At 54.7% G+C, this 21,410-nt stretch overlaps 10 protein-coding genes across 10 annotated transcripts; 5 read left to right on the forward strand and 5 right to left on the reverse strand.

The window, feature by feature from the left end:
- Window positions 1–985: 985 nt before the first annotated feature.
- MAM_06814 (uncharacterized protein) lies at window positions 986–1,177 on the forward strand (the record flags this gene model as incomplete). Its single annotated transcript, XM_040825612.1, has 1 exon — window positions 986–1,177. The coding sequence occupies one exon, from the start codon at window positions 986–988 to the stop codon at window positions 1,175–1,177; it is 192 nt and encodes a 63-aa protein (XP_040676376.1).
- A 1,374-nt stretch (window positions 1,178–2,551) lies between these two features.
- Window positions 2,552–3,789, forward strand: MAM_06815 (uncharacterized protein; the record flags this gene model as incomplete). The annotated part of the gene is made up of 2 exons (XM_040825613.1): window positions 2,552–2,892; window positions 2,964–3,789. 2 exons carry the CDS (start codon window positions 2,552–2,554, stop codon window positions 3,787–3,789), a joined length of 1,167 nt encoding a protein of 388 aa, XP_040676377.1.
- A 98-nt stretch (window positions 3,790–3,887) lies between these two features.
- On the reverse strand, window positions 3,888–5,102 carry MAM_06816 (RNA-3'-phosphate cyclase family protein; the record flags this gene model as incomplete). Its single annotated transcript, XM_040825614.1, has 1 exon — window positions 3,888–5,102. The coding sequence occupies one exon, from the start codon at window positions 5,100–5,102 to the stop codon at window positions 3,888–3,890; it is 1,215 nt and encodes a 404-aa protein (XP_040676378.1).
- Window positions 5,103–5,613: 511 nt separating this feature from the next.
- MAM_06817 (pentatricopeptide repeat containing protein) lies at window positions 5,614–7,887 on the forward strand (the record flags this gene model as incomplete). The annotated part of the gene is made up of 1 exon (XM_040825615.1): window positions 5,614–7,887. One exon carries the CDS (start codon window positions 5,614–5,616, stop codon window positions 7,885–7,887), a length of 2,274 nt encoding a protein of 757 aa, XP_040676379.1.
- Window positions 7,888–8,379: 492 nt separating this feature from the next.
- MAM_06818 (Bromodomain associated domain protein) lies at window positions 8,380–9,147 on the reverse strand (the record flags this gene model as incomplete). Its single annotated transcript, XM_040825616.1, has 2 exons — window positions 8,380–8,661; window positions 8,731–9,147. The coding sequence occupies 2 exons, from the start codon at window positions 9,145–9,147 to the stop codon at window positions 8,380–8,382; spliced, it is 699 nt and encodes a 232-aa protein (XP_040676380.1).
- Window positions 9,148–9,724: 577 nt separating this feature from the next.
- MAM_06819 (dipeptidyl peptidase) lies at window positions 9,725–12,055 on the reverse strand (the record flags this gene model as incomplete). The annotated part of the gene is made up of 5 exons (XM_040825617.1): window positions 9,725–9,895; window positions 9,953–10,155; window positions 10,210–11,567; window positions 11,641–11,843; window positions 11,954–12,055. The coding sequence occupies 5 exons, from the start codon at window positions 12,053–12,055 to the stop codon at window positions 9,725–9,727; spliced, it is 2,037 nt and encodes a 678-aa protein (XP_040676381.1).
- A 914-nt stretch (window positions 12,056–12,969) lies between these two features.
- On the forward strand, window positions 12,970–15,276 carry MAM_06820 (serine/threonine-protein kinase Sgk2; the record flags this gene model as incomplete). The annotated part of the gene is made up of 1 exon (XM_040825618.1): window positions 12,970–15,276. The coding sequence occupies one exon, from the start codon at window positions 12,970–12,972 to the stop codon at window positions 15,274–15,276; it is 2,307 nt and encodes a 768-aa protein (XP_040676382.1).
- A 663-nt stretch (window positions 15,277–15,939) lies between these two features.
- MAM_06821 (Histone H4 acetyltransferase, NuA4 complex, Eaf6) lies at window positions 15,940–16,592 on the reverse strand (the record flags this gene model as incomplete). Its single annotated transcript, XM_040825619.1, has 3 exons — window positions 15,940–16,146; window positions 16,226–16,420; window positions 16,476–16,592. 3 exons carry the CDS (start codon window positions 16,590–16,592, stop codon window positions 15,940–15,942), a joined length of 519 nt encoding a protein of 172 aa, XP_040676383.1.
- An 847-nt stretch (window positions 16,593–17,439) lies between these two features.
- Window positions 17,440–18,821, reverse strand: MAM_06822 (Splicing factor PWI; the record flags this gene model as incomplete). The annotated part of the gene is made up of 5 exons (XM_040825620.1): window positions 17,440–17,998; window positions 18,042–18,247; window positions 18,321–18,485; window positions 18,561–18,651; window positions 18,718–18,821. The coding sequence occupies 5 exons, from the start codon at window positions 18,819–18,821 to the stop codon at window positions 17,440–17,442; spliced, it is 1,125 nt and encodes a 374-aa protein (XP_040676384.1).
- Window positions 18,822–20,140: 1,319 nt separating this feature from the next.
- Window positions 20,141–21,005, forward strand: MAM_06823 (pdz/dhr/glgf; the record flags this gene model as incomplete). Its single annotated transcript, XM_040825621.1, has 4 exons — window positions 20,141–20,293; window positions 20,358–20,430; window positions 20,485–20,822; window positions 20,877–21,005. 4 exons carry the CDS (start codon window positions 20,141–20,143, stop codon window positions 21,003–21,005), a joined length of 693 nt encoding a protein of 230 aa, XP_040676385.1.
- Window positions 21,006–21,410: the final 405 nt, after the last annotated feature.

A 21,410-nucleotide genomic window follows, 5' to 3' on the forward strand; every position in this document is an offset into this window, starting at 1 on the left:
TTCGGTTCTCGATAATAAGGGTGCGCACGCATATTCCACATTCCGCGAGGCGCTGACGGCCGGTCAGGGACTTGTGGGGGCTTGCAATGTCGAGGGCCACCGAAATCGAACGGCGTCGATTGGCCCTGCTGTTTCGGGTCCCGGGTGTTGGATACGTGCGTGGTTTGGGGATGCAGATCGAGCCGATAACTAGATCTGTGGACGTCTCGACTCTTGACACTTCGACGCCGGGCCCGGGGTCGTGAGCGTCATGGCATGACGTTGAGATGGAACCAGAACCAGTTGGATGGAGCCCGCCGGACCCATTCGCCGGATGTGGGCGCATTGCGGGGGGGGGTGTTTTCTGTCGACTGGTGGTTTTTTTTCCCTTCCTCGTTTGAGCAGACGAGCAGACGAGCAGACGGACGACCCAGACCCTCCTGCGTTGCGTTGCGTCTGTCTGGACCCTGACTTTTTGCAATGCCTTCGACCTTGGCCCTGCGTCAATGCCACGGCGTTCTTCCTCGTCAACGCCACCTGGCGGACAGCCCGGATAGTCGTCTGAGCCTGGCCTTTGGGCGTCTCACGCCACTCGACTTGTCTCGCCGCCCTGCTTAACTGAGGTCACAGTGTCAGGGAATGGCAGAAGAAAAGATGCCTACCTTTTCCTACCAGTTACATCGTCAACCACCGCGTGCCCAGGGCAATCTGAACCATGCATCCCACGCTGTTCGCAATTGGATGGAAGGCGCTCAAAATAGATTGCCAGACAGCCAGGCCAGACCTGTCGACTTCTATCTGGCTCTCCTCTCCTCCTCGCCTTGGAATGGATCATGTCTCAGTTGGCAGCTTCATTTCGCTGACTGGAGCAGCAGGGACATAAAGGTGGCCCTGTTGCCCCTGTTGCCAAGAGGAGAGCAATTCTACTTGTCTGCATTTTTCTAGATCGATCGACAAGTTGGGAAAAAAAAACTGTGTCCACCCTTGATTCTCTGAAACGTTCAACATGAAGGTTGCTATCGTTATTGCCGCTCTGAGTGTCGCCGTGACGGCGTTTGATGGTCCTGCGCCCATTGACCATGGTACGCGCATCGGCAAGAGGAACGGGCAGGAAGAGCTTGGACGCCGCGACGGCGCCAATATCCCCGGCTTGAGTTATTTGGAGCACCGTGATGAGGAGGAAGCTGCCAAGGTCTAAGGAGGCTGTCATGGCCTGAAGTTATACCGGCTGTCAGATTGGTCCAAGTCAGTAGGATTGATCACCCCTTTATTGAGAAACATGCAAGTGTTGACAACCTGTAGGATTGCATCAGAGTCAATAAATGACGCAGGATCAGCGGCTATGGGATGGCCATGGCCACGCACATGACTCTGGACGCTGGCGGCTGGAGGCACGACGACATGGCCCCGTGGTGGTTTGTAAGATGGGCGGACTGGTTGCCAATATTAGCCGTTGACTGAGAGTTGTGGAGGTGTCGTTGAATCCAACCACGAGCCCGTGAACATCGTGGCCCATGATGGTATCGTTGAAGTCATCAGTGCGACGAGTGCCAGTGAAGGTGAATTCTTGAAAGTGAAGCGACAACGCCAGGCCAGTACGTAAATTTACCCGGCAGCCATAGGAGACTATTTCCATCTCAAGTCACATGCTGCCGTTGACATGTTTACGCGAACAAAATATATACCACACACTGGTATTGACATCGTGCTTCCCTTGACATGTTTACGCGAACAAAATATATACCACACACCGGTACTGACAGCAAGATGATGCCAAGAACCATTGGAACTAATCTCACAAACAAGCAAAGCACGGGCTTCTATGACTCTTTCGCGGCAACGATGTAGTCGGAACTTGCTGTTGACAAATGGCGAAATGTTAAAGATGGCTGGCCAGGCCGCCAAGGGCTTTTTCGAGGTCCAGCTCCAGACGTGCATCTGCCATCAGCCAAGCAACACATCGAGGTGGGAGCATCGTCATCAACCGCAACAACAAGCTGTGACGAGCATCGCAAGCGACGACCGCAGAAGCTTCACCGGCGGCGGCGGCGTCAATCTATGGCCACTCGACTGCCGGCGGTGACATTGTCCGCAGCAACGCAGGCAGAAGCCATCACGGGCCACGGCACGAAACAGGGAGTGAGGTGCAGAGTACTTTGATTTACAGAGCAAGGAGTTCTTTTGGTAGTACAGTATGTTGAGTTCTACCTTGAAAATAACTTACCGAGGTACCTTGGCACCTAAGCTGCCGCCAGTGCACGTGTCCTACTGGCCCGTTCCCCCAGTGTCAGAGGCCGGATTTAGTATTGTTCCAGCGGCCGCCCCTTGTCACAGCAGCCACCCACTTGGTTGCTCGGTGCACACAAAAAACCCTCGATAGCTTCAAACAGCCGCGTGTGCCCGTCAAACCCACGATCGGTACGGAGTACAAGGCGTCGTCAACACCTCTCTCCAACATCAAGCGCCGATATCCGTAAAATGCACATATGCCTGATGATCCACGCCGACTAAACTCGAGCTGCCTCAATGCAGTGCCTGCTCAGTCACTGCAGATGACGTACCCGAGACAACTATGAACCACGATGCCACGTCAGGCTCGCCCGCCCCAGCTCCCGAAAACCCATCACCCCGACAGATAGAACCCTACGACACAGTACCGGCCCCCGCGGCACCTGATGTCGACCCAGAGCCAGCGGACGCGGACGCGGACGCGGACGCAGAAGCAGACGGCGATGTAGATGCCAACGGGTGGTCACAATCTCGCTCACGGTCTCGTTCGCGGCGCCGGCGCAGGAGGAAAGGCAAAAAGGACCGCAATCCCGGGCTTGTCAAGAAGCTGTCCTTTGTCACACACCTGCTTCAGACGTTGGACCTTCTTGTGTTTGCCGAGCTAAGCGGCTTGTACTATATGGAGTCCGTACCCGAATTCCTGGAACCGCCCTTTTTTCCCCCTCCGTTGCCGGTGTGCGATGCTAACTGCTCAGGTGCTCCATGTTTCGGTTTCTCCTTCGCGCAGTCGGCCAATACATGTACCTTACTCCGAAAGACGAGGCCTTTCCCTTTCTCATGCCTGCCAGTAGGATCCACGTTCTTCTGGTCGTCATCCCAAACTTCACATGCATCTTCCTTCACCTCTTTGCATCCCTGCCGCGGGGACCTGATTTCCACCGTGGCTACCAACACCGCGGGCTTGTCATTGACTTTGTCGGACAACGGCCCCCGACGAATAGACTGTACTACGTGCTGGCCGACTTGACTATCCTGGTCGTCCAGTGCTTAATGCTGACGGTGCATACGCAGCGAGAGCAGCTTCGCGTCGTGTTGAAGACGTTTCGGCCGATATTGCCTGAAGTTGCTGAGGAACTGGAAGCCGGGGTTCGCTCAATACAAGATTTGGACGCCGAAGAGCGGGGGTTATCGCCGCGTACCCCGAGCGGCACAGCTGCTGCCGCCGCCGTTGCTGCGTCTGGTACTCGCGCAGACGATGGTGGAGCTATCGAGATGTGCGACGCGAGCGCGTCTCACCAAACGGGAGAGGCGAGTGAGCAAACTGGTGAGTCTGTCACGTTACTACGAGAAAGCACGAGCGAGTGCTCATCAAGGGCTCAACTTGCCGACATAATGGACTCTGGGAATGCGGTCGTGGGCGAGTATTACATTGTACAATCAGTCTTGTCGGCTGCTGGCGACCTCGAGCGCTCAGCGGCACACTCGCTCCGTTCGTTGAGTTACGGAGCGACATTGGCCACGTTGCGGGCTCGGAGAAGGGCCGTCATGGCCCAGTCTGCTACGATACGACCAGATAGATAGACCCTGTGACGTGTAGTTGGGAAAGTAGCATATCGGTTGAAATATTTTGCACATTGCCGCGCCTCAACCCCAGACCATGCGTGCTGCCATGTACACATCTAGGCCATCTTTCTGCCCACATTACCAACGCCTGTTCCCTTGACCGAGACAATAACATCCCCGACTTGGCCATCTTGCACGTCCCTCAGGCCCCAGCTACTCGCGCCAAATATCCTCAGGTCACGCGCGAGGGAAACTATATCCTCCGTGGCCAGAACCTGCTTTCCCATTCTCAACCTGCCGACATCTTCTGAGCCCATAGCCATGAGTATAAGCATGGCGCCCGCTGATACTCGGCTGGCGCAGCCCCCTTCCGCAATCGCCTCCAGTAACTGATGAGCGCACCTCCGGCCAATGTCCTCTGGAACCACGCCGCCCGACGGGGGAACCACCACGTCGGCCGAATGGACGACGCCAACCGCGCTCGACTCCGCAACGAGGCTGAGGCCGAAACCGATGCCCAGACGTCGCTTGCCGCCCGTCTTGTCGCCCGTAGGCACCAGCGGCGCTTGATCGTATTGCGCCGCAATGTGTACATCCGCCACGAGGGGGTTGAGAACCTCGCGAGCAGAGTGGATCATGCGCGCGTTGTTCGAGGCCGACACTCCCGTGCTGTACGCCACGCCGCGTATCCTCCTTATTCGCCCCGGGCTGCGGTGCAGGTGCAACGTCTTGGGCAGCCGCACCTGGCTCGCGAAGCGGAGCTCGACGCATCCGCCGCCGCCCTTGCCGCCCGGCCCGGCGCACGACCTCTGCAGGACTCGCAGCTCGATGCGGGCGGGCGGGATGCCGAAGAGCGCGAAGAGAGGGAGCACGGCCGTCCGGAAGGTGTCGACGGAGACGTCGCCCGTCTCTGTGGCGGACGTGATGACGCCGGCGCCGGAGAAGCGCACGTTCATGTGGGCCTTGGAGAAGGGGGCCAGGAGGCACAGCGGGAGGAGGAAGTAGGTGACGCCGCGCGTGCAGGTGTCGGGGATCCTGTGCTCGAGGACGTCTCCGTCGGTGGCGCCTTGGCCGGCAATGACGCCAGTGATCAGACCCGGGTGGTAGGTCATTGTCGTGCCGGTGTACCAGATCTGCATGGAGCTCCCGTTGGTGATGGCTTCGAGGAGTCGAAGGAAGGACACCTCGTGGGGCGCGAGGCCCGGGTTCGTCGGCGACGCGCTTCGAATCCTGGATATGTGTACCGGTCGGCCTGTCAGCGTCGAGACTGTGAGGCGCCTGGTGAATGACCGGTGGCCCGTGAACCGCAGGAACTCGGGAGGACTCGACATGGTGTCTTGGTTTTTCCCGCTCTGCACCCTCTTGCTGGGGTGAGGGTTTCCGGAGAAATAATTTTCTGCCGCGTCGCAACTGGCCCGCGGCCCACGGGCAGCTACCCTGTGTGCTTCTTGAAGAAGCAGGCGGTGGACAGTGGTCCGGCCAAGTGACCGGCCGAGATGTGGGGCCCGCACAGTGTTTCCTTATCGATAGTGTGAAGCTTGCGAAGGGGTTCTCGAGAATAATTGACCGCCTCGACCACCCGGCGTACTTGGCTCTTCGAGACTCTCGCATTCAACCCGTCACTGTGCACAACTTGCCGCAAGTATGCCTGGTAGGCCACTTGTCTGGGACTTGCAAAGCCGAGGTGGCCCGATATGTCGAGCATGCCGACTTGCCATGCGGCAAACGGCAGTGCCGCCTCGAATAGCAGCATCCTACAGCTCACAAGCTCTTCCAGAGACAAGGGTAAAGCAGCGCTCTCGGAGTAACGCTTCGATCTCGTCACGACCCACCGGGACCGAGATGAGACAACACCTCCAGGGCATCGAGGACCTGCTGCGACAGTCCAGAAGAGACAAGGACAACCAAGGGTTCTCGGTGCGGTACTTCGAGCAAGACGGGCAAAAGCGAAGCGAGATAACGAATGGCGAGATGTTTGATGCTTCCGTGGAGAAACTAGACGGATCCGAACTCGAGGAGGCTCTCCGAGATATACAGGCCACCTTGGGTCCAAGCGAAGAAAGGGACGCATTTCAAGCCGTGCTGCGTGAAGTCGGAGGCGACGTGAGCAACGTCGGGGCCACTGCAGACTTGGAGAAGATGATGGAGAGAATGGAGGCATATACCAGATCAATCGACGCCGAAATCGAGACCGCCGGCGCCGGCCTGCCGAGGGAAGTACTCAAGGAACTACAAAGAGACTTGCAAGATGTTGCCCTGACCGACCAAGTCCTGGGACCTGGCATCGCTCCGCCCCAGATCTCCGAGACGGGCTGGACGCCGAATCAACGCAAGAAGGTTAAAAAGCTCAACGTGGCTCTGGCAAGGGCATATCGAGCATCCCATCGCGAGTCTGGCTTCACCAAGAACACCGTGTCAGCTGTGTACAAGGCCTATCACGCGGCGAGAACCACATTAGCTTGCGGTTGGGACCACGTTCCCGTCAATGTGTGGGACTTGTTGTGGAACGTCCTTTCTGCCGACGAATCCATCAACATTCACCGATTAGCCCACGTATCCCTTCTCGCCAGAGACATGAGCGAGGCCAGGGTGGCACTCGGCCCGTCGCAGCAACTCGTCACGATCGAGGCCGTCTTCGTCGACGGCTGGGAAGCAAAGGCGGTTGAAAATTGGAAACGGTGCGTCAGCACCCTCGGAGACGAAACGGCCGAAACATTCCAGGACTACTGGGAACTCGGGGTGCGCATGTTCTGCCGGACGGGAGATTTGGATCAAGCGGAACGGGCTGCCGACAAGCTACTGCGCCGACGCATGGATCCACGCATACTGATTCCTCTTATCCGGACATGGTCTGAACAGGCAAGCCCAAAAGGCCAGGGGAAGGCGTGGACCGCGTATCGAAAAATGCGGGAGCTGCTGGGCAAGGACATGGGGCTCTCCGACTACGATCAGATCATATCCTACTTTTTGGCGACGAACCAGACGGAAAACGCCCTCTTCGCGTTCGTCGACATGATGAGCGACGGAGAGATGGACCTGAAGAAGCAGAAGTACATGCCGTCAGTCGTGGCGAACAAGTTCTTCCTGGGCAAGTGGCTGAAGCGGCTGATAGGCGCCGGCGACCTCGACGGGGCATTCAGCGTCGTCGAGTTTATGCGCAAACGGGGCGTGGCCGCGTCCCCCATCCATCTCAACGGCCTCATCGGTGCGTGGCAGAGGTCGGGGGGTGCCGTCGACCTCGAGAATGCGGACAGGCTCGCGTGGGAAATGATCGAGTCCCGCATCCGCTTCGTCAAGTCGCGCGCGGCGTCCCCAGCAGACCCGGAGCCGGCTGCTGCCTCGTGGCCCCGGGCAACGCTCGAGACCTTTTCGCTCATGGCAGAGAACTACCGCCTCCGCGAGGCACACGCCCGCATGGAGCGCCTCTGGGACGCCTTTCGCGAGTCGGAAATCAGCCCGGACGCCTTCATGATGAACCAGCTGCTCGAGTCGTACCTCCGGGCAGGCCAGCCCAGAGACGCGCTCGATCTGTACCGCGCGCTCGTCACGCACCGCGGCATCTCCCCCGATCCCTATACATTCAGCGCCCTGTGGAAGACTCTCCCCGTAAACAGGCTCCACGTCCTTTCTCCCTCCTCGGTGCCGGCCGAAATCGAGTCCACGCGGCGGCTCTTTTCCGAAACGGCCGGCTTCAGAGCCGTCTTCGAGCCGGGCGGCATGGATGGCCAGCTGGCGCGCAAAATCCTCCACACGTTCCGCCGCCTCAAGGACAACGCCGGCTTCCTTGTCGCGCTGGCCGCCCTGAAGCAGATATTCAACTTCTCGCCCCCGGAGGCGCTGGTCATGGAGCTTGTGCTCGGCACGACAAAGCTGTCGTGGGACAGTGCGTCGCAGAGAAGGCGTCTGCTCCTGGCCAAGAGGTCCCTGGATAACGAGTTGCTGGCGTGGGCAGACGGCGACGCGAGCAAGCTGGAGGGCGAGGGAAGAGGGGCCGCCCTGTACGACCATCTGCAAAACAAGTTTTGGCCAGAGGGGACGGATGGGCAGAGGAGAGCGGCTCTGGTGGATGCAGCGAGGGAAATGGGTGTTGAGGAGGTGTTGGCGCCCAAGGCGTAAAGCTTCGCCGTCGGTCCAGGCTGACTCTTGGAGAATAATACACAGTATATAGACGGCGTGTATAACAGACACTCTTCGATCTAGATCACGCACATGGCCATGGCCACCGTCTTGACGCAGCAGCAAGTTCTACAGTGAATTCCTTCAGGATGTGCATGTTTGAAAGCTACATCGTAGCAGGTAAAGCAGTGGTATTGTGAATCCCACTCCCACCGGCCCAAACTCCTCGCTATGCAAAACTCAAGCCCTCCAACTAGTGAAGATGCAAGGAAGACGCAAAGAGAAAACAGCACAGCAGACCCCAGCTCAGCCACCCTCGAATATCTTCTTGGGACGTCTCACTCTCCCGGATCGTCGCAAGACTACCTCGGGTTCCTTGGAGACAGGCACCTGGTGCTCCCTCACAGCACCGTCATCCTATCGCGTGCCTCGCTTCGCGGTCTCATTCGTCTTCGGGCTGCCCGCTCGTTTCCGTCCATGGCCCCCGTCGCCCTACGAGAGGTCCATGTCGTCGTCGTCGTCGTCGTCGTCGTCAAGTCTGCTCCCCACAGAACTCAAACCCGAACTAGGAGTGGGAGTGGGCGAGCCTTGACCCTGTCGCGCCTCGCCGTTCAGGTTCGCCGCGTTGGCAGGCAACGAGCGTCGCCGCATGATCCACTCGTTTATGCTTGTCACCGGTCCGCCCTCGACTAGGATCTCTGGGACCGTGTCGAGGGACCTGCCGATGACGGTCCCCGTGAATTTGTTGTCTTCGGCTGTTTTGGCGTGCTTCTTCTTGAGGGCTGCGGCAGGAAAAAAAAAACAAAAAAAACGTTAGCGTTTCCCTGTTCCTAGGAGCTGAACCGGCGCGTCGGCAGACTTGCCACTCAAATAATCCGTTGCGTCGCTCTCGCCATCTCCGACTCCCATCTCCATGAGTTCCGTCATCCGCTCCCCTGAAAACCACCCGATGAAGTCATCTACACCTGTGGTGTCTTCCTTCCCTAGCCATGCTTGCTCCGTAGCTGTCTTTTCCGGCAGTAGCGCGCCGACTTCTTGAAGGGCCAGTCGCACGTCGACTATGGTGTAGTCAGCCGCGTCGCCTTGGTTGTGGATGGCGTGCGAGGCCGTCTTTTCACATAGCGTGGTGAGGTACCGTGCCGCTATGTCTGTGAGGGAATCTACGACGGATGGTTTCGCAGAGTGATAGCCCGTCGAGCGGAGGATTTGGAGGATTGGAGGTCGGAGAAGCGCGTGGAAAAATGCTGACTGCGTCGCCATTGTGTGTTATTGCAAAAGAGCGAGCAGATGTGGCCGTTCGCAGGGGAATTGATGATGTTAAGAGCTTTGCGCTGCTGCTGCTCGTGCGTGGACCGACGGTGTCGCAATCGAGGACCTCATCGGCTGGTTCGCATTTGCGAAGCACAGCGCATGCTGAGTATAGCGAAATACTTGACGAAATAGTAGTCGCTGTTCGAGCTCTTTAATAAAAGATCCGGTGTGTCGCATGGGCTTCTGCAAGTCGAGGTTTTGGTTTGAGCAGCCAACTGGTCACCTCGTCGAGAGGTTGAAGTGCGGACAGTGCAAGTAGACCACAATTGGCACGCCGCACGGACCACTGTCCTTGTTATGGACGAACTCGAACTGGCCGATAATTTTATTCAATGATCCAATATTTTTACCTTTCCTTGTTTGCCTCACATCATCACGCTTATATTGCTCGCGTATCTTATGAAGCCCCCCCCAACCAAGGCAGGTTATCCTTTGCCAGCATTACTACTATACTTATTGATGAAGCCCAAGACTTCCCTGTGCCACACAAGCGAGTTTTCTGGTTTGATTGTCCACTAACACCTGATCAGCCCGTCTGATAACTAGCATTCTTTGTAAAGTCTTTGCAGTAGTCACTCACGTGGTTCTCATCTGGGAATACAACAAGCTTACTCGGGACCTTTCGGGCTTGCAAAACATTGAACATGGCCAAGCCTTCAGAAATGGGCAGTCTATAATCCAGTTCATTGTGCAGAACCTGTCCCGGATATGTCAGCTTGAAACGCAAACAATTCCATTAAATGAATGCACGAACCAGCATCGGGGTTTCCCAGTTCTGGCAATACAGAGATGGATCCCATTTGACATAGGTCTCGCGGTTCTCCCACAGCGTGCTGCCAAAGTCATGCTCAGGGAAGAACAGCTCCTCGCTTGACCACTGATTCTGTGTGCAAAAGACGCCGTCGTGGCAGACGAGGGCCTTGAACTTGCGCCCTAGGGGTTGGCCCTGGATCCAGTCTAAGAGAAGCTGTTAACAAACATTACTTTCCGCCTCGGTATCGGAAACCCTACTGATCATGTAGCCTCCGTAAGAGGCTCCTAGAGCCACTGATCGTGACGTGTCAATGTAATTCACATTTTTCTCCAGGTGCTCAAAACACAGCACCAAGTCTTCGTATGGATTGCCCCCCCAGTTGCACGTAATAGCGTCAATATGTTTCTGCCCATAGCCAGTGCTGCCCGTGACGTTTGGGGAAACCACAACGTAGCACTGCTCGGCGAAGATGGCTGGGTTCCACCGTGTACTCCATTCATCCAACCACGCACCCTGCGGGCCACCATGGATCAAGAAGGCCAGAGGATACTTCTTCGAAGGGTCAAAGTCGGAAGGTCTTGTAACGAGAGCATGAACGTCGTAGCCCAGTGAGCCGCGGTACCAGAAATCGGCTCGCATCGACTTGTTGAGACCAAAGCACTTGCCATTCTTGGAACTTGATGAGATCTCAGTGGCTGACTTTGACACCGGGTCCAAGACACTGTACAACGAGCTCTCGATACGAGACTTGGAGCTGATGAACAAGCAGGGACCATCGCCCAGTAACTTGGCGTCGCTAACTGAGCCGTCCTGGCGAAAAGGTGTAGGCAGCTCATTGGCATCACCAGGGGAGGATGGGAGCATCCACAGCAACACCTGGCCGTGCTTCTCGGCACCAACGTATAGATTCTTTTCGTCGTGACTCCAAATGATCCAGTCCGGCCTCAGGTCCCAACCACCTTCCCCATTGCTCGTCTCATAAAACTCTTCAACATTGCCAACATCGTTGACGTCGGGGACGAGCATCAACCTGGTCTTGTCCGCCTCGTACTGGATATCCTTCATTCTAGCAAACGCGATTTTGCTGCCATCCTTGTTAAAAGTTGGTGCAATGCTGTAGCCCACCAGTTTGCCAGTCTTGACAATCTCAGGGGCGTGTGGCTTCTCAACAAACGACTTGATGGGCACGTAGTAGAGGTCAGTCTTGGTATACCTTGCCGGGTTTAACTCTGGATCCCGAGCCACAAAGCAGATTCCATGGGCGGAGATGTCAAAGTCGCCAGCGGCGCCGAAAGGAGGAACGGGAGACTTGAGGTCGGTACCGGCCAAGAGATTGGTCAGGCCCGGGCTGTCCAGAGCCCATTTCCCATCAATTTTGGCCAGTTGGCCGTACCATAATGAGTTCTCATTCGGGGTGTTCCAGGTATCCCAGTGACGGACATAGAGCGAGGTGTAGATTCTGGCTGAATCGTAGGCTTTGTGGTCAACGGGAGGCCAGTACAAATCCCCCTTGGGAGTTGTTAGTCCGACGAAGCAAATGGCGACCTTGTCATTTGACAAGACCTTTGTCTTGGGGCTTGAGACATTTCCAGCCAAGTAGTGCGCCATCTGAGGTCTAAAGTTTTTTCCATTTGGTGCGGGCCGAGTATTAGTCTTACGCTTCGTTTCTCTAGCAGTGTGCAACGTACTCTGAGTTGTCCAGCACCCGCTGGGTCATAATCATAGTGCAGCCATTGTCACCTCCCTTGAGATACATGACCTCCGTCTCACCGATCCAGACGGGGTCACTGACACCTGGGTCCTCAGACACAAGGTGTGAGGTGCCTTCTTTGATGTTGAGCACCCGGAGCTGGGAGGACTTGGAGTGAGTCTCGAACGAGTACGCCGACACCTAGAGTCGTGTCAACGGGGTCCGACAGCTCAAGGCAGTAATCAGAGCTATCGATAGATATGACGCTTTGAACGAAACACATGCATTAAGCTGAGAAGAGGAGGACGCACAGTATAAAGCACCAGCTCGCCCGTCGAGTTTGGAACGCCCGTTGATCGGCGAGGGGCGGACAGAAGCACCTCTGGGGTGAGGCGGGCAGCGTGAACCGTCATTGTGGGCAATTGCATCTAGAAGTCACTCCAGTAAGGAGAGCGACCTGTGCATATGAAAGGAGGAAGGGAAGTACTGGATGGCACAAAAAGAGAGGATTTGAAAAGCTCCAAGTCGTCGTCTTTCCTCTCCGACGATGTGTGAAGCAAGTGGCAGTGCCTCTGCTACTTAAGTAGGCAAGTACCTACCTAGGTAGGTACCTTGGCTATTGCTATTGGGGCTACCAAAATTGCTATTGGGGCTACCGCCCCACCTAGATTTCAAACCTACACCCTTAGCTGCCACACCCCTCCATATATTTTCACATACAACGCCCTGGCAATGTAGCGATTATCACGAAAATAGTAGCGCACAACAAAAAAAACATCACACGCTGCAGCCGCAAGTTAACAACGCCGCTAAAGACTTGACATCCTGTCTATATAGCAATCAGATAACTATATGAACAACAGCTAAGGTGAATCAAAAGTGGTGCGGCTTCTTGGGAGGGAAAACACGACAATGACAAATAGAAACCAGACGTGCGAGCCGTGAAAGCAGTGATGAAATTTGCGATGGCAACGGAGAGACTCGTACGGGACCAACGACCACCGGACCAGAGAACCGTTACACGAAATCATACTAACAGCAAAACAGCCTCAATATTGGCAGACCGTGCTTCAGCTGCTGAGGATAGGACGCTGAACACTTGGGGAATGGCTTTCAAGCAGACCTGTCAAGAAACAAAATGGACGAGGCGGAACCAACCAGTGTAAGAGAATTCCCTGCGGGCGAAATAAAGTCCCGTATCCGTAATGTATAAATATCACGTGACATCCTCGAGCAAACCATTAGGTAGTGCCGTTGGCGCCGTTGTTTACATCTCCCTTCGGTTTCTGTCCACCAGGGGGGGCAATTTGCCTCTACCCATTTCAACATGACCCTGACGGAGCAACAACTCAAGATCATCTCAGAGCGCCCGCTAACCAATATACTACATCAGTATCGAGATAAGCTACGAAATTTCGACGAGTGCGACCAAGCCTCACAGGATGAGATTGCCAATTTCTTGTCTTCGTTAGTAGGCTCTCCGGCAGCTTTCAGCCTTCCGTCGCCAGATGGAAGCGGTAATGTGGCAGTAAAGCTCTTCTCTATACAACAACAGGTGCAAGGAGGTGGACTGAAGCTGGAACAATTCCGGCCCCTCGTCTCGTCCGTCGTGGCCAATTCCCCTGATCTCGACGTCTGGAATACGATCTTCAAGATTATCGAAACTCTCAGCCCCCTTACCCCCCCGCCATCCAGCATCGCCCCGACATTCAAAGGCACACCTGTTAAGACCAGCTCGAGCCGACTTGCTGATAGCGAAACGCGTGACATTGTCGAAGGGGAGCTCTTTGAGGAAATCAAAAACTGCACCTTTCGCAATGTGAAGGGATTCTGCGACAAGTTTTTCGATCCTAAGTTCTGGCGCCAAGAACAGAAAGCGATGCTGAGGGCGATAATGACAGCACACGACGGAAAGATATGGACAGAATTCCCCCCCACTCCCGACGAAAAACTAGTTTGGGACTGGCTTTGGTCACTTGAAGAGCGCTTCTTAGCCGGTGCACCGCACAGGCTTCATACCACAAGAACAGCCAACCAGTTTAAGGAACGGAAAGGCCAGATGGATGTCTTCTTGCAAACACCTGTCACAAACGCGAACGACACGTTTAAACATAAACACGTCCTAGTAGTTGGAGAGCAAAAGAAGTCAAACGACACAGGCAGGTTTAAGGCGACTCTCCTCCAGCTCGCGCGCTATGTGCGAGGCGTCTTTGCTGACCAGCCGACACGCCGGTTCGTGCACGCGTTCTCACTCTGCGCTTCCACGATGGAGCTCTGGGTCTTCGACCGCTCTGGGCCTTACAGCTCGGGGCCATTCGACATTCATGACGAGCCGGATAAGTTTGCGCGTGCACTTGTGGGATATGCTACAATGGATGACGATGCAATGGGCCTTGACACCTTCATCAAGCGAGGGGATGCATGTCGTCATGTCATACTGGACGACGCGAGCGGCAATGCGATGACGGTCAGGTTAGACAAAGCGATGGTCAGGCAGCGGGCCATTGTGTGTCGCGGAACTACGTGCTACGAGGCCCAAAACAGCCAGGTCGCGAAGTTCTCGTGGGCATCGGATAAGCGGAAGCTAGAGTCGGAACAACTAAGGTTGGCTGAACAACGGGGTGTCAAAGGAGTGGCCAGAGTCGTGGCGCATCGCCAGATCATCACTATTGCAGAGCTGCGGGATGGACTGGAGTTCCCGAAGCATCACAAGTTCCGAAGTGAGGCCAATTTTTTGGAAGATCTGCCGTCGGCCACCACAAGCGCGCACACACCGGATCACAAGCGCAAATCATCCGACGATGACGCCTCCGACAAGATGTCAGGATCCAAGAAGCGGCGGCCCAACAGTCAGAAGTCAAAGCTGTCCACGGAATTCAATGACCAGTTATCGATCGGCAAGGCTAAGCCGAGCCTGTACAAAACTGGCGAGGACCCATGGGAGAACAGGATTTATTCCTGCCTCCTCGTCTCACCAGCCGGCCGTGTCATCAGCGACTTTAGGACGATCAAGGAACTGCTAGAGTCGATGCGAGATGCGATTAGGGCACACCAGTCTCTCTACACCGTTGGCAACATCCTACATCGTGATATTTCCTCAAATAACATTATTATTACAAACCCCAAGACGGCGGATGGCTTTAGGGGTATGCTCATTGATCTTGACCTGGCGAAAGTGAGAGATGGTGGGCCAAGTGGGGCGCGACACCAAACTGGCACGATGCAGTTTATGGCCATCCAAGTGCTGCGGGGGGTCGATCACACCTACCGTCATGATCTTGAGTCATTCTTCTACGTTCTACTCTGGATGTGTGCGCGCTGCTCGTGGTCCATTAGGTTTAGTGGCGAGGGAAAACCGCCTCGGGAGAGCCTTCTTCGGAAATGGGAGGTCGGAAGCTTCAGCGATATTGCAGATGCCAAAGAAGGCCATATGACCGTAAATGGACTTGAAAGGATTATGAACGAGTTCCCGGACGTGTTCCATATTGTTAAGCCTCTCTGTCTCAGGATCAGGAGGATTCTCTTTCCCTTAGATAAGGACGAGAGGATGAATATTGGCACGCCTGTAGGAACCCCAGACCAACTTTATAACGACACAATAGTGACTTATGACGAAGCCATTGCTAAGCTTTAGGGAATCAATAGACTAGTTTCAGGTCATGCATGGGCATCGATACATCTATATGTTGGTCTAGCGTTCCGTGATACTTACTGTCTCGCCGGACTGAATTCCTTGTAACTACTACACCACAAGCCGCAAATGGATGACGCGACCTGTACGACAAATTGCCGGATTAGCCCCAGCTCAGCAGCTGGAACCTGGATCGTCAACATTTTCGTAGGCTATCAAAACAATGTAGAGGTTTCTATGTCGTCCGCGACTGGGCAGCTTGGGCTGCATGAATTATTATAGCCAGCCTAACCGCGGTCTATGATGGGCAGAAGGTGTTTTAATTAAGTTACCAGTTGTTGTATGATATTGACAAGTGAGAAACACGCGTCTTGGCGCTCGATTTCCATTCAAGTTGGCAAATAGTCGTGTACCCGAGTAGAATTGCAGCCCTTGGCAGAATAATGAGTCGTGTCGTTCACTTCTTCCCGCAAACCCAATACAAATGCTGCTGTGCAAACCGTCCGGCCATCTAGTCTGGACAGGCCACGCCACGCCAATCCGTGCGTAACTCCAACACAAGGATCAAAAAATCTCGTCGCAAACCTAATATGACAATGCGGTACTCGACTCCCAACAACTCCCAAAATGCTAGAATAAGGCTCGATTCCCAGCTCCCTCCCCACGCTACTTTCTCGACGCTCCGAAATTGGTCCTCTTCTTATTCCCCCCGCCATCATTCTCACTGTCGTCAACCTCCTTGTCCGCTACAACAGCCGCCTTCTTCTTCTTGCCCTTTGTTCCGGTCGCTGACGACGGCGTCCCACTATCGCGAAACGAAGCCGACACGGGCGTGGGCACGTGCGATGCTGGTGTTGATCCGGGCGTCGAGTCCTACGGATGATTGCACCCATCATCATCATCAGCAACTAGTCCGAGGGGAAACGTGTCCCAAGTGCCGCGTCAAACATACCCCGTTGTTCGGTCTATACGAGAGAGACGACTTTGAAAAGACGCGATTCTGATCCGCCGGTCCAGACTTGCGTCTCTGTGCTGCCGCACCGCTCGTACCTTTCATGTAGTTGTCGAAACCGGTAATGATGTTTCCGCTCGGTGTGCTTTCGAGGTATGCCGCTTCTTTGGACACGATGTTGTCTTCTAACTGGGTCTGCGTCGCACCATCAATGCCCACGTTCCTCGCAATTCTTCGGCGAGGGACCTACCAGGCGTTTCTCCAGGAGCCTTCGCCTCTCGATTAGCTCGCGCACACGGGCCTGAGACTTCTTGTACTCTGCTAGGGTCGGCAGAGGCACTTGGCCATTCTGTTTGTTGTCCGCCATGCGGACGTCGTCTGGCGGTGTTGGGCGCCAGATTAGTGGGCAGACGGATCACTTCGTCGGCGTAGAAGTAGTGGGCACGGCGCTCCTGATGCGTCGGTTTGACAGCGAGCGGTGTTGCGATGGACTTTGGCGGTTGTGAAGAGTGAAATGCGCACGACGCAGCCCACCTTGAATCGCAATCGGGACCTGGTAGACTCAAAGAAAGAATCATAGCTGCTGCCACTGGTCCCTGGACCAGCGCTGCGCCAGGCGGCCCCACCACCAACCACCAACCAGATTGAGACCGCCACGTCCAACCAGACTGAGAACGTCATAACTACTTTTTTACAGATCGTCACATCACGCACTGCTTGATTCACAGAGGGTTGGCTATTGAATTACTTTGCATTTTCTAGTACTATCAGAATACTAGTACTTTCGCTTGTTTTCGGACTGTAGGAAATAGAGGCTCCATGGATGCGCCCATACAGTGGCAACTGGGTCAAACGGGGAAAAAAACCCAATTACTTATTTTTTTCCTGCCTGCCTTTATCGGCGTGCGCATCAACCCTATTTCTTGCCAGACATAGTTGTCATGAAATACTCGTAGTATTCAAGGTCATTATAGCAAAAAGCGCCAAAGGCTAGTCCCATACGAAGAATAAATACGAGAGTCGTCATCGACCTTCCGAACCGCTGTGTTTGTCATCAAGGCAAAAGTCAGCACATGTTGCATTGTCCTTCCATACATTATCTTGGCCCTGGCATGAATCACCAGGAGTCAGTTGCTCCGTTACCACTTGTCCGTTCGAATCTCTCTATGGCGAGCGGCGGTCATCTTCCGAGTCATCAGCTAGTTTTTCACGTTTTAGAGAGATTGAGGAAGCGGAGGAACTATTCCGCCTTTGGACCGTGTCCCGCTCATTTTGGCAACTGTCTCTGCCACGACCTTTGCGCTCATCTCTTTGATAGTTGTCCGAGTCTTCGTCGTCTGTGCCGCGCCGTCGTCTGTGCCGCTGTCTTGCTGGGGAACTTCTATCCCGGCTGCGAGACCGAGACCGATTGCTTGAATCGTACGACGAGGATCTGCGCCTCCGACGTGGTGACGATCTGCTTCGTGACTCCGTTTGGCCTCTCCGCCTTTTTCGAGCCGGTGAAGTGCGGTCCGACGTGATAGAGCGAGATTGAAGCGCCGAGCTGGATCGGCGTCGACCATGCCTTGGACGATACGCGTCTCCTCTTGGCGATCGGGATCGCTTCCGGCCTGCGGAGCGCCTTGCCGATGAGGCTCTCCGGCGTGGAGAGTTGGACCTGCCGCTGGCGGCGCTGATAGATGCGCTCCGACCGCGTGACCTGGATCGCGAGCTTGTATCTGGCGAATGTGATCGCGGTCGATGCCGGCGACGTTCTTGGTCTCGTCCACGTCCCTGGCGGTCGTTTGGGACGTATCTGTCACGATCGCGGCCGTACTGATCTCGCGACCCACGATTATGGTTGTCGGTTCGCCTGTTCCTATTGTCAAGGTTTTGGCTTCCACGTCGACCCTGCCAAGTATCAGCGCGGTTGTTTGCCCTGTCCCGTCGGTCTCGTTCCTTCAGGTCTGAAATTGCGCGATCCCGGCGGTCGAAATCATCGCGGCGTCTGCGAGCGTCATCGGCGGCCCTGTCAGCGTCCCTCTGGAAGTGACGAAAAAAAAATGGTTAGCAACTGATGTGGTGGATATTCTTGACGCATATAGACTTTCCGCACCTTTTCCTGCATAAGTTCCAGCTTTTTCGCCTCGAGAAGTTCCTTGGGTACGCCCTGAGAGCTAGTTTGGGCACTTAGGAGCAAGGCCCATAGGGATTTGCAGAACGTCCCTGTATCTTTGTCCAGAAATCCCGTAAGTTGAATCTGGAGAGACTTGATATCCGGCTGCAGGAATGGAGACGAGGGTCAGCGGCGCTGAGAAACAAACAAGCATTGTGATGTCGGAGATGCAGCCCTTACGTAGCGTGTGCCTTCGATGAGATTGAAGCAGAGCTCAATGACAACGTCATCTTCATTGCCTAGGATATCGGAGATTTTGTTCGCGATCCACCTAAGTAAAGCGAGGGTCAGCATCACGCCAGGGACGACTGGCACGGTCGGCGTCTCAAGAGCTTACTTTTTCATGACCTGCAGGTTAACCTTTTGCATGTCGACCTTTTGGTTAAATTCTGGGGGGAATTTTGTCGACTTCAAAAGTCGAGCGTCCACTTTGGAAGTCATGGTGGACAAATCGAGTTGCTGACCTGAAGATCAAGAGAAGAAGTGTTGAAATAATTTGAAAAGTGAGGTGACGTCTAGTGCTCCATATTATCATAATAATAACAATAAGTCCACCCACCTGGACAGTTTACTCTTGGGCAGGGTACATGCGGATTATAGCGGTGGGGGGCAGTGCTGCATGCTGTACCTGAGTACCTACACCCGCTGTAGGTAGGCACCTAGACACTATACCTGGTAACAAGTAAGTAAGTACTTAAGTACTTAACTTAACCTACTAGGTACTTACTTCTAAGTACGTTCATCGTGCCTCAGGCTCCAGCCTCCATGTCTCTTTAGCGCCAAGGTACAACTGGTCAGTGGCTCGTTCTCCATTAGAGCTGGATCCAGACTGCATGGGAATCCCAGGACGGAGCTGTCATGAATTTTATCAGAAGCCCGGCGCGACACTGAACGAGACGGACGGTAAAGGTTGTCGTTGGCTTGGGATGACGTCTACCGTTCACTCTTCATCAAAGCTCTTCAGCATCCCATCCCCCAGGCTCGAGCCAGTCGACGTGTACCGTCCGAGAGCCAGTGACGTCTATCTCAAGTCATTAAACTGGCCCAGGCGCGGGCACCTGCCGACCAAGCGGAGCACGGAATGGGGGGGGAAAGAGGGAGCACTTTTTGATCCAGAGCTTATCCACTCTAGACGTGACACCTACCCTAGGGACTGGTTAGATATCTGGCTATCATAGGCATGCTACGTACACTTTTCGAAGTCGTAATTGTACCCATAGACAACCGGCTTCTGACCTTCGAATACCTAAGTACCTAGCTAGGTAGTATTGCCCATAACTACCTAAATCAGACCCGGAATTATCCAGGTGCTGTCCAGGTCCTGGCAAGTATCGTATTGTCAGGAGGACACCTTCGTACACGAGATCCGTCGCTAGACGATTTGGCAGCCCCAGCCAAGGGTCCAGGTTGCAGAGCTGGGCATCATTACGAACGGCTGCAGGACCGGAGAAAAGTTCCTATTCCACGTATGTTTCGTTGTTTTACGGGAAAATAAAATTTAAAAAATTCCATCGAGCAAGCCCCCATTCTTCTCTCGCTGCAGCAACTCTGTTTGCAAACTTTTGTCCGGACCCCGCAGCCATCCGTCACCCGAGCACCAGCGGCGGGCGGACCCTATTGTGGCTGTCCGACCTTTACGACAGTTCTCCAGTTCGCAAACTCCCACAGCTTGACCAGCTACCATCTCGAAGATATCCTGGAGCAGCCGTTGACACCGCCCTAAGAGCTTCAACCATCGCCTTCACTGCTAATAATCCATCATGGACAGCATGCACGCACCAACCGTGCCGTCCGGCCCGACCAGCAACAGCCGCGTCAACGGCAACGTGGGGCATTTGAGCTTCGGCGAGCTCCAACGCAAAAAGGAAGATTTAGAAGAAGAACTCAAGGCTCTTGGTGGCGTCCTTGATTCAGTATGTCCATCTTCAAGGTGGTAAAGATGTAATGAGATGCCGCCGCTTTCTGACGAGTGAAAAGCACGGAGTAAACATGGAATCGCCTCTTGTCACCAGAGATGGCTACCCTCGGTCCGACATTGATGTTGCCCAGAGTGAGTTCCCAGTCGTCGGCAGTACAAGCATATGTATGGGCTAATGTGGAAAAGTCCGCACCACAAGGGCGCGGATTGTCCGACTCCGAAACGACTACAAGGATCTCATGAAGAATATTGAAAAGTACCTACATCAACATTTCGCAAGTTTGGATGAAGGCGACGAAAATGTCACGCCAGCCTCAAGCACCGTCGTCCCGCCTGTTCTGCCCGACTCGCAAGCTGATACACTGGACGAGGCGTTTGCCAAGGTCAACACTGTCACCATCGGTGGCCCAGCAGATCGCGCTGGTTTAAAGGAAGGCGATGAGATTCGCAACCTTGGATATGTAAACAGGTCCAACCATGATAACCTGAGGAAGGTGGCCGAATGTGTTCAAGGGAATGAAGGGGTACGTTGTTGAAGCTCCCAAGCCGACATTTGCTACGGTTCTAACACGTCCCAGCGCAGCATTTTCATCAGAGTGTCCAGAGCTTCGGGCGCAGCCAAACGTCAGGAATTGCGCCTGACCTTGACGCCAACTCGAAACTGGGGTGGCCGAGGCTTGCTCGGGTGTCACATCCTCCCGTTATAAGGCATCTCCTAATACGGTTTTGGGTTGCAAATACATCCGACCTTTTTTCCTTTAACATAGATGCAGACATCAAGCGATGACCTTGCCCATGGTCTGATTTGGGCTGTATCTTGGTCAGGCACCTGTATTATGACACAGCCCGGCGCTGAATCAATGTCTGCGGCTTTGTCATCAAACGGAGCTTTGCGTTGGGCATTGTGCAGCGCCCGAGGGAACGTAATGTCCCATTTTTACTTTTACATTTGCAAGACCGACGGAAAAGTTGAGCTCAACAGGCAGCTTCACCCAAGTTGCCCAGGGTACTTACTTTGGCAAGGTGCCTTGGGCACTGCGTGAGGTGGCGAGGGAGTCGGTGCCTCGCAGAACACAGAGCTTACACCTGGGCACTGAAAGGGTGCTGCTGCT

This window comes from Metarhizium album (assembly GCF_000804445.1).
Source record: "Metarhizium album ARSEF 1941 chromosome Unknown scaffold_24, whole genome shotgun sequence".
Lineage (NCBI taxonomy): Eukaryota > Fungi > Ascomycota > Sordariomycetes > Hypocreales > Clavicipitaceae > Metarhizium > Metarhizium album.